This window comes from Anopheles darlingi, chromosome 2 (genome assembly GCF_943734745.1).
Source record: "Anopheles darlingi chromosome 2, idAnoDarlMG_H_01, whole genome shotgun sequence".
Taxonomy (NCBI): Eukaryota; Metazoa; Arthropoda; class Insecta; order Diptera; family Culicidae; genus Anopheles; species Anopheles darlingi.
In genome coordinates this window covers 74,904,057-74,915,482 of record NC_064874.1, presented here as the reverse complement: position 1 = coordinate 74,915,482, position 11,426 = coordinate 74,904,057, and the positions used below count along the sequence as shown (strand labels likewise).

General features: G+C 51.3%; 1 protein-coding gene across 1 annotated transcript; it reads left to right on the top strand.

Annotated features, from left to right (window-relative positions):
- The first annotated feature begins 1,299 nt into the window (after positions 1-1,299).
- LOC125959528 (histidine--tRNA ligase, cytoplasmic-like) lies at positions 1,300-2,933 on the top strand. Its single transcript, XM_049692353.1, has 3 exons — positions 1,300-1,380; positions 1,463-2,653; positions 2,718-2,933. The coding sequence occupies exons 1-3, from the start codon at positions 1,300-1,302 to the stop codon at positions 2,931-2,933; spliced, it is 1,488 nt and encodes a 495-aa protein (XP_049548310.1).
- The last annotated feature ends 8,493 nt before the right edge of the window (positions 2,934-11,426 follow it).

Sequence of the window (11,426 nt, the reverse complement as noted above, 5' to 3'; positions counted from 1 at the left end):
CTGGCTGGCCATTCCAAGGAGCGGACTGGAACGGGGAGGTGCAGAGAGAGTGAGAGAGGGAAAGAGTCAGCAATGAGCTTATGCCAGTATGCATGGCGGCGGTGGTGGTGGCGCACTGTTTAAGGGACCATAAAAACGGGCATCATCCGGAAGGACTTAGCACCGAGTCCGGGGGGCGGGCAAGGGGGTCAGTTGCATCACAAAAAGCATATCGCCCCGGGGATGGCCGCAAGCGTGCCAAGCATATAGCAAGTGGCCGATGAGGATGAGCAGCAAGCAGCAGCGCAGCAGCGCAGCGCAAAACAGCCAAAGTTTGCCAGATTAGGTGTAATGGCTTTTGGGGGAACCCAACCACCCATCCCTGCTGTCTTGTCTTGTCGGTGTCGTTTGTTAGTGTCCTCAGCCCCATGTTTTCCTCGATCCGTTTTTCCACTTCTACTTTTTTCCGTTTCTTTCCGTCCTCTACTTTTAGTGATTTGCTTTGCTTCTCAACTAACGAGCTGCAGCGGTTCAAAGCCTCGGGTTTGCTTGGCCAGCCAAGACCCTTTGAGGGGATAATGCGCGAGGGTGCAGGGCAATTATCTAAAACTTAACGAGTGACGCGCAAGCTTCGGTACATAATGTGGCTTCGTGCAAACAGCCAGCGGCGCGCTTTTTTTTGGGGGAAGCAAAATTAGTATTCCTTTTTAATTAGTGTATGCTGCAAATAGCCCGCGTGGATACCGTGTGCTGGTGCTAGTGCTGCTGCTGCTGGTAAAATGTCTCGCGGTGTAAAGTCAAGGTTGCAATCGTTGCAACGGTGCTTTTTTGCACTTTGACACCGTGTTTTCTATTGGGATACAAGATTTTCCTTTATCTCTGCAGAAGGCAGCACAGTTCTTTGTTCTGTTTTAAGCGATTTACAAAGAAAATGCACTGCGGTAGCGGAATCAGTTAGCGGAAATTCAAAAAAAAAATTTGGATTACGCTTGAACGCGCTGCTGTAAACGGATAAAGTCAAATCAAATAAACGGCCAAACGGCGGGTTTTATGAAAAAGATCAACAAAATTAATCGCTTAATTAAACGCAAGGAAAGTAACTAAACGCTAAACTGTTTGCTTTAAAATCACCGGTTCATTATTTACATGCGAAACGGAAGCACTACCCTCAGTCGTCAACGGAATGCTGGGTATTAGCGGTTTCCATGCCAATATTGCATCAGCCTGCCGTGGAGTTGGATTTGACTGCAGCGAGCGAGCGACACGCGTTTTTCGATTGTTCCGAGTTTATCGCGAGTGGAAAGTGTTGTCTTTAAAGTGATGGCCGATTCCAACAGTGATTCCAAGGTAGCTTTCCGGATGTTCCGTCGTCTGGTTTCGGGAAAAGCTGCTCAACGCCAGGTATTAGTAAAGGCAACCGGTTACGAAGTGCATTTCAGTTCGTCTATCGCCTCTGATTCCTTTTCTCCTCCTTTGCTTCCAGTGGTGCGTCGCCTTGGGACACCGGGAAAGTAAAGTCAGCAACGCGGTCAGCCCGATGCTCAAAACGGCAAAAGGTACACGGGATTACGATCCGGTCGCGATGGCACTGCGGCAGCGAGCGCTCAAGCAGGTGATCGATGTGTTCGAACGTCACGGTGCCGTCACGATTGATACGCCGGTGTTCGAGCGGAAGGAGCTGCTTCGTGGAATGTACGGTGACGATGCGAAGCTTATTTACGACCTTCAGGACCAGGGCGGTGAGCTGCTGGCATTGCGTTACGACCTAACAGTGCCGTTTGCTCGTTACCTCGCGATGAGCAACATTGGCCACATCAAGCGGTACCAGATCGGGAAGGTGTACCGGCGGGACAATCCGCAGATTGGCCGCGGTCGGTACCGTGAGTTCTTGCAGTGTGATTTCGACATCGCCGGAACGTACGAACCGATGCTACCGGATGCCGAGTGTCTGAAGGTGTTGGTCGATATTCTGGACAAGCTGGCGGTCGGTGACTTTACCGTGATGCTCAACCACCGGAAGCTTCTCGACGGGATTTTCGGTGCATCGGGTGTACCGGTGGACAAGTTCCGTACGATCGGTTCTTCGGTGGATAAACTGGACAAGTTGCCGTGGGAGGGTGTGCGAGATGAGATGATCGAACAGAAAGGGCTCGATGAGAAGACGGTGGATCGGATCAGAACGTACGTCACGCTTACCGGCGGTGTCGAGTTGATCGAGCAGCTTGAAGAGGACTCCCAGCTGAAGCATTTTGAGGACGCCATTGAAGGGTTGCGAGATATGCGGCTGCTGCTGAAGTACTGCGAGCTGCTGGGTGTTCAGGATCGTATCACCTTCAACCTCAGTCTAGCTCGTGGACTGGATTACTACACGGGAGTCATCTTCGAGGCAGTGCTGCGTGCGACGGACGAGAACTCAGTCGGATCCCTTGCTGGTGGTGGACGCTACGATAATCTGGTGGGAACGTTCCATCGTAAAGATCAGCAGATACCCTGCGTCGGGGTATCGATCGGATTCGAACGCATCTTTTCGCTGCTCGAGAGTAAGGCATCCCGATCAGGTGATCAGCAGAAGGTGCGCATTGCAGAGACACAAGTGTACGTCGCTTCCGCTCACAAGGGTTTGCTTTTGAAGCGTCTGGAGATCCTTAACCAGCTCTGGGCTGCTGGAATCAAGGTGAGTTTGCTGTGGGTAATAGCGAGTTTCCCAGCTAATGATCCTGCCTTTAACTCTTTTCCAGGCGGAACATTCTTATAAACGCGATCCCAAACTGTTGGCGCAGCTCCGATACTGCGAGGAACAGTGCATTCCTTACGCACTTATCCTGGGAGACGCTGAGCTCGCTCGTGGCATACTGAAACTACGTTCCGTTTCGGACCGACAGGAGGAGGAACTCAAGCTTGACACGTTTGTCAATGAGGTGTTGGATCGGCTGCGCAAAGCAGGGCACGATTAGAGAAACATAAGGAAGAGGATCCCCTCTTATCAACTAGTTAACACACCAAACGATTCATAGTAACAGCTGAAATTAATAAACTTATCCTACAGCGCTTATCGTTAGGAGGCCTACAGACACCGCAACACACGCACGCACCGTTGCCAAAGGATGACAAAAGGCACGCCGTAGTTCCAGTAAAGCACCCCCGGGGACCTTCTTAAACATCACTTTAGAGGTTAACGCGATACCCCTACACGTAACGGCGAAGGATATTCGGTCCTCCTGCTCCAGATCCTCCTGCACAATATCTGTTTGACCTTTTTCGCTTCCAGACGACGGTTCCAGAGGGTTTTTTTTTGTTTTTTAGTGTTCCAGCCCATTTTCCTCGTACCGCCCATTGCTCCCACTCGGTTAATATTTTTCTTATCGATTATGACACGCGGCTCAGGACACGCTTTCCCACACACACACCACGAGCAAAGTGCGTCTGACGTGAACTCAGCCGGAGGGAGGTCCCACGGCCGTAAAAAAGGGCCCCGGGAAACCATTTACCGGGCGAGCTGGAGCGGAACGGCTGCCGCGTGCCCGAGACACTGACGTCTCGGCCGGATGCCGTCTGCTACCGAGACGACCCATTGCGGTCTGTGGCAGCGTTGGTGGCAGGTGGCGGAAGGGTGTGGTACTCGTGAACAGTGCACAGAGTGAGTTGCCCCCCTCCGCTGCCACTTCTGCCCCATACCGTGTCCGTTATCGGTTACTCGCGGGTGGAGGGGATTCTCGAGTACCTCTCCGAGTTCCATTGCGAAGATTTGTGTGAACAAATCCACGTTAATGGGTGCGGCGTGGCATTACGCCTCCCCTCCCCCCCCCCACTACCGTTCCCTTCACCTCCCTTCCTCCCTTTAGTGAGTGCACCCACCGGCCGACAAGGGCGTCGGACGCGTCCAAACATTCCTCGATTACCATAACAATAAAGCGTTTTAATTTCGCATCTCGCCACCGCATTCGTGTCCACTCGACGATCGTTTTCGTTCCGTCCGTCCGTCGTTCCGAGCCGAGCAAATGGCCAGCCAAATGTCGTCCTCATAATCACCCGACGGCGTGTGTACCGGGTGCCGGGAATCCGGTGGGGTCGCGTGAAAACATTTCTCGTTCTCTCTCTCTCTCTGCCTTTCGTGTTCGCATTGAAGGCATGATGATGACACCACCCTCCAGGTCCAGGATCTGTGAAGTACTGGCGGCGGGGGCGCAGGAAGAAGAGGACGAAACAAACGTCGGCCGATGGCGTATGTTCATTAACGCGCGCTTCTTTCCACTTCTTCCGGGACGACGACGACGACGCCATTCCATTCGAGGTGCGAGGCTGGAAATGCACACTTTGTTCCGTTCATCAGTTCTTCAGTTCATTGCGCGGAAAAGTGTGTTTTCCTTCCTTCGTCCGTTCGTCCGAGTCTTGTTTGCGGTGTGTGTGTGTGTGTTGCTGGGAAAAGCGATTATCCCAACTCGAAAAACAAAGACAAAAGAGATGGGATGGGGCATCGGAATGTGGGGGTGTGTGTGTGAGATAAGTTTGCCGCATGAATTAAGTCAAATGGACAGCCCACTCACCCCCGCCTCCTCACCTCAACCGGTGTGCCCCGTTATGCTGCGACGCATTGCTGCACGGCTTTCGCGCCAAGATCGAGATCAACTCGCTCTGTGTTTTTTTTTGTTTTCTCCCCTCCTTTTATGCTAGGGGCACGTTTGCATTTGAATGATGTTTCCTGGCGCGTTTTGTGGTTTTCCGGTGGCCACTCCGTTGGCTTCACCATCCGCACAACGAAGAGCGAAGCGTGGCCGCGAAGATGGGAGTGCAGTGTCCGCGAGGCAGCCACGGCCTTGTTGTTCAAGCAGGGTTCGTGCTGAATTGAATCAAACCAACCCGAGGATCGAGGTCCAGGGGCGGGCATAAAATTAAAAATTAATGCACGTACACGTCAGGTGTTATCCTTAACATTCCATTCCCCGGATCAGTGCAGACCGGGCGGCAAGTGTCAGGTGTCGAGAGGGCGTCCCGAAGGGCAAAGGGCCTGTCCGTGCATACCGCGCCTGATAGGCGAATCCGGCTTTCAGCCTGGTAGTAGTAGTAGCACCAGCACCAGCAGACCAATTCGCCAATCGTCCAGTTCAACCTGTCAAGCGGCGAAGTGGATGACATTGAGCGGAAAATTAGCGGCCACCGATAATGATGATGCCATGCCAATCGGTTAGTGATGAATGTGATCTGTTGTTTGCGCCGTGACCTTTCGCGCAGAAGGGATGTAATTATTGACAAACGACGACCGGCGACCGATGATGGTCGGTAAATAATACCCGCTTCCTTACTAATACATCGATTGTCCCCACGAGGGGGTGCGGAGTGTGAGCTACTGATCATCATTCTTGAGTTCAATCGCTTTCTGGCCAGAGGCTGGTAAATATTGCGGTTTCACAGTCGGAACCGTACTGCTTTAATGGTGTTGCGGGTTGGAATCAAGTTTTGTAGTTTTTGGTCTAATGTTTAACACCATGACCTCAACATCTACAGAAACACAAATGAATGCAAACAGAGACCGAAGGGAATCCGAAATTGATTGAAGAAACCACTCGGTACTCGGTGGACTCTTTGTAATTCGATGTCTCCACACAAACACACACCTCGATGAGCAATTATCCGGATGATCCTTCGATTTCGAGAACAACAAAGAGATAAATTTGATAAGCCCTCTCTCTATAGCTCTCTATAGCAACAATGACCATTCTGCTACTCGTCAGAGTTCGAAAATAGAAACCAGATAGACAGATGGCCGGATGGGCTGGGTCTGTAAAACTTAAACGATACCCGGGCCCAGGGAGGGCCCGGCGGTTGCGTGCGAAGATTGATGATGATTTGCAGCACAAATAGTAATGAATCTATTACAAGTGTAAACATACGGGCCATTTGGTCTTGTGGGGGCATTGGTCGAATCGAATCTGAGGATGAAATCCTCGTGCCAAAGCTTCATTCGCTTCTCTTTCTAGAAAAAGTCTGGTCCTCGAGTCCCTCCGGCCCTTTCCACGAGTGTACGGTAGGGCAAGGTTTTCCTGGGTGAGCTTTTATGGGCGGATGGCGCGCGCCAGACATCGTCCTGGAAGTCGCCGGAATCTCCGATTCACGTCGTGATGCCGGTCGGTCGGAGGGGAAAACGGTCGCTGGAAAAGCAACCGAACCAAACCGGAACCGTGCGCCGGCAGTGCGCCGACTCAACATAACACGAGACGCGCCCACTACGTACCTCGGCGGCGGAGGGCCATCGTGCGTCGTGAGCTTTCGTCAGCTTCCAAGCGTTTGCTGCTGCTGCTACTAACAACACGACTAAAAACGAAGCAGCAGCAGGAGGAACACCGAGCATCCTTCCAGCAGCATCCCGCCTTCGTCGTCGGTTTGTCGGTGTGCTCAGTTAGTTTGCCGGATTCTGTGACGTATGCTGGACCAAAAACCGAACCGATCGAAACCGATTTTCGGGCGTTTTCCCCCGTGCGAGGCGTACTCTCACTTGGCTTACGCGTTCTCGTTCTCGACCAGCCCTAAACCGTGACCGTGACCGTGTGCGTGTGTGTGTGCGTGTGTGTGGCGATTGCTATTGCCGTTGCGGTGCTAAACCATCCGCCAGGTGCGCTGGATATAGGCTGGTAAGGGAAGGGAGGAAGGGCGGTTGGCCCTTTGGAGTCCATCTTTTCTCTAGTGCTCTAGTTCGCTCGCTCGGGCGTATCCTTCCTGAAACTGGGTGAAGCTGCTGAGTGAAGGTGTAGGACGGGCACATACACACACACACATATACACAGGAATGTGGATGCTGGCACGTGCCTGTGGCAGCGCATGATTTGTGTCGAGGAAGCTGGGGCTGGTAGTGAAGTGAAGTGACTCCCGGCACCCCTGGATACGATCTCGTTATGCGAATCTCGTTTGTTCCGTGCGGAATGTGCGTGTGTGGTGTTAATGTTTTGGCTGTTGAGCAGGGGAGGGGGGGGGAGTACTTTTGATGAGAAGCACTCTCCGGTGGTGCCACGTGGAGCATCAAATCACCCAAAAACCCCGGTTCCGACCACACCAAAGTGACTACAATCCTATAACGAGGCGAGTGATTGAGTTGTTCGCTCCCCAAAGGAGAAGGATGGAAAATCGTGATTTCTTCGTGAAGCACATCTGTGCCACACACACACACACACACACTATCACACCTGAACACACACACACGTCTCGTGGTGATGACAAAAAAGGCCAGTAAGCAAAGACCCAGATATCGCGGCAACGACATCAACATCAATATCCGGTTCAGTGGCAGCGGTCCTTGCTTGCACCCGGCAACGAGCCACTGGTTGGGAACCGTTTGTGTCACCACACACTTGCACTCTCGGGCGTCTTTTGCCGGTTCCCGGGAGTGTGAACAAGGCTGCGACAGCACGCCAGCCAGCTAGCCAGCCAGCCAGCTGGAGGATATCGTTTACAGTTCACCGAGGAACGACAGCAGACAACGGTGGCGAGCTTCCATTCCGCCGGACAGTCTCTGCCAAGAGATGTCGCCCGCCCGGAAATCGGATTAAACGTGGAGCGCTGGTTTTTTGCTGCGTCCCGGGGGCCCGGTGCAAGGAATCTCCTGGCCTGGTTGTTCTCCTTGAATGGGCGCTGCGCCAAGGGCTTCGCAAACAATCGCCGCACCATTCGAGTGGCCGGCGTGAAATCGTTCCGTACATGGTGGGCAGCTTTTCGGGATTAAATTTTTGCAAACCGTTACCGTCGTCGTCGGTGTGCCGGGTGTGTGTGCTGGGGGAGGGAGTGTGCGTAGGTGCGATCCCTGGAATGGCTGTGCGATTCCCAGTTGCATCCAGGGGACACTCTCGCTCGCTCCAATCGTGTCTTCTCCGTGCTATCCGGATTGTGTGATGTAAACCGGAAATTCATGCCGCATCTCAAGAGGCACCTCTGACTGCACTGCAACGGTATTCGAGGGAAGAAGAAGTGCTTGCCTTGTCTGTGCATCGGAGCGGTATGCTCGACATGGAGTACAGGTACACTTGGTGATCATCCGAACCGTCCGTGTGAGTCGTCGACGCTCCAAGGAATGTAGAACCAAAAAACCAACCAATGCGCCTTACCTCCACCGAAAGCTGAGCTTCCTTCCTTTTCATTTTGGGCGCACAAAAAAAAAAACAACACGGGAAAACGAGGAAAAACGCACAAGTGCCGCCACTCGAGAGTGATGGGGACGAAAAACGTTAAATGGAAGGAAGCTTCGTTCGCGTAATGCTACTCAAAACCGTGTCTCAAGTGTGTGTATGTGTGTGTGTTTGGTTTGGGTGTTTTAGTTACAAGTGGTTCCGGTGGAATGCCGGATGGGAGCTTCACGTTACGCACGGTTACACTCGGATCTACCACCGTCAATTACCTCATGTTGGTCCTATTTTCCCTCGTTTTTATTTCAGAGTCGTTTTTCCTCTGTGTGTGTGTGTCTGTGAATGAGTTAGTAAAGAGTGCCATTTGAATGCATACACCTTCGCATCCTTCGTGTCGTGGGTTTTCGCTTGGCTGGTCGCTCTAGTAGTGCTCGTCAGGATTAAGCGGAGCGGAGCAACGGAGCCAAGGAGGTAAAGGTAGGCACTTTGCCATCGGTACCGACAGTTACCTAACCTCCTCACCCCCACCGTGCGTTCGTTCGTGAGCTGAAGTAGTGTGTGCCTGTGTGAAGTGAAGTGGGCTGCACAGGCTACTAGAGTGGTGGTGGTTGCTGCGAAAGCGCAATTTGATGCACATCCAAGTGCACTGTGGTTACAACGAGCTGTTAGTTGGAGATTAAAGTGCTCGAAGGTCGAAGGCGAGTCAGCGGCATTTTCAGCTCGCAAAGTCCCCCCCGGTCCGTGCTGCATCCGGTGGCCATATTTCTGTTTTTTCTCCTGCCTCTGTGCCATCAGTGTCAGTGTGTGTGTGTGTGTAGAGAGAGAGAAATAGAAAAAAAGTGGCGAGTGAAGTGAAAGCAGCGATCATCCATCGCGATCATTTCGATTCTGGTGTACGAGTGTCGTCGAGTGTAAGCGATAGAGAGAAAAAAAACGTGTTCTTCGAGCTTCGACAAAGCCAGCTAATATTACCTGGACATCGTTCGACACCCTCCGGAGTCCACCGCCGAACAGCGTCGCCAGCTGTTGTTACGCAGAGTTCGCAAAGGAAACCGGAAACACCAAGCGCGTACATCATCGTCACATCGGCAACAACACCATAACACCCCCAACACATCAACACCCACCCAAAACCACTAGACGTGGGTACAAGTGGTCGTGTGTGTGTGTGCGTGCGTGTGTGTGGGTTGTGGTGAGAAAATTAATCAAAAGGTTCGTTGCACAGCTAATAACAACATGTCCGAGGGGAGGGGAATGTCCTGTTTCTTTCTTTCTCTCTCGCTCTCTCTTTCTGTCCGTTTGTCTCCCTATCGGTTGGTATCCCCGACTCTCGGGGGTATATCATCGATATACCATCGATATATCCTGCCGAGAATTCACGCGGGAGAATTTGCCCACTGCAAGGACTGCATTCCAGCCCAGCGAGGCCTGTGGCGTAATCTGCTGTTCCGCGTAAAAGTTTCTGCTCCCGGAACCCCCCGGGTATTGGACACCATGGTTTCGGGGGGTAGTTTCGGTGGTGGTGGTGGTGGTGATGGTTGGGAGTCTCACAATGGCGGCAGCAGCACCAGAACACGTTGACAGCTGGCGTTGTAATTGAAAATTAATTAGATTTCTTGGAAGGTGTGAGGAGGGGGTAGGGGGAGGGGGGGATCGGTGGTCGAAGGTCGAACGCTGGCATGTAATGCCGGACAACAGCAGCAGCAACAGCAACACACACACACACACACAACGGTATTGGTACGCAGCAAGCAGATTACAACCTGGCGCGGCACCGGTGGTCCGAACCGGAATGATAAAGTTATTTCTCCCGTTCTCGGTCCGATCGTTCATCGGGCTGTGAACGGGTGGTGGGAGGGGAGGGCTGCGATGGTGGGTGGGTGGGTGTCACATTTCATCCCGCCGGCCCGGAAATGGAGACATTGTATCGCCGGTAGCACCCAACTGGCGTTTTACATGCGGGACGGAAGTGCCGGGTATTGAAATTGATCTCATGTAATGTAGCATTGTCATTGGCGGGGGATTGTGTGGGAGGGGCGGAGGGAGCGATGGCGGTGGTCGATCCGGTTTCCCTGACACGTGACTGGCCTCCAGCATTGCTACGCCATTGGGAATGGGGTGTGGAGTGGAGTTCATGATGTTGATTACGCTGCTATCGATGGTGACGCTGGTCCGGGCGGGCCTGCTAGCGAAGTAATAATGGCGGCAAGAGGGAAGCATACAAATGTTGAACAACGCATCGTATCGCATGTTGCTCGGATGATAAATGTTGGTTACTGCGGACACCCAACGGATCAGGACTGTTTTAATTGATTTTGATGGCACATCATTCCGTCAATCAATCGCCAGGACTTGCGTGTCCGTTTCTGGCTGGGCACATTTTCATTTATGATTCGTATCTCTGGGTGACCGAGCTGGTACCTGATTCCCGATGCTAGATACGATACATAATTGCTCCTCTGATCGATGAATGCGGTCATAAACCGCTTAGAAGTACCCCACAGGTCTGCCCACAGAGTGTCCTGAGGCTGAGGCATCCATTCTTGGTTGACAGTTCTTGGTGGGAAACACCACAATACAAATATTCACACAAGGGCACCCCCTTCACGAGCCGGCTTCTTCGGTTATCTTCAGTGGTTGAACTGAGCCCTGACGACCGGTAAGCCCGGTGATCATTGAGCTAATGGATGGGGTACCACCTACCGTATCTAACTATATGTTGTAAAATTATTGAGTTGGAATGAAAATATTACCCAGAGTGCATCAAGCATCAAGCAGCTGAAAATGTATGTTTGCATGAGACTGAATGCTTAAAACATCTTTGCAACTTGCACTTGTAAATAAGTTTTAGCATTCTCGCATTAAATTCTCATCATTTTTATAGTAAATTTTTGTCCCTCTTTGTTTTTAGATATAAATTCTCTCGCTGTTGTACGCTTTGTATGGCATTATTGGACAGCTTGGGTTTTCGGTTTCTTGAGCTATGCACCTATTTATCAAGGCAGCCATCATCTATTTATCAATTTTTAGGCTCTGTTTATCTCTTTCTTCAGCGTATTTTTATGATATTTCTGCTTATTCTATCTTTTTCTTTTTTTAATCTTGCTATTTGTTTCTGTACCAATTCTAATAGCAATTCTTTAGGAAGTTTTGTAATGATAAACTTTTTTAATTGATAAACGTTTTGAATGATAAACAAAAAAATCATATTGTAAAGTAAGATACACCTTTAGTAAATCATTTGTAATCAAATCACCTTGGGAAAAGACGCAACAAATAACTATGTGATCAGAATGTGAGCAATCGGCTTCCAATATCTACTGAACGTATAAAAATATC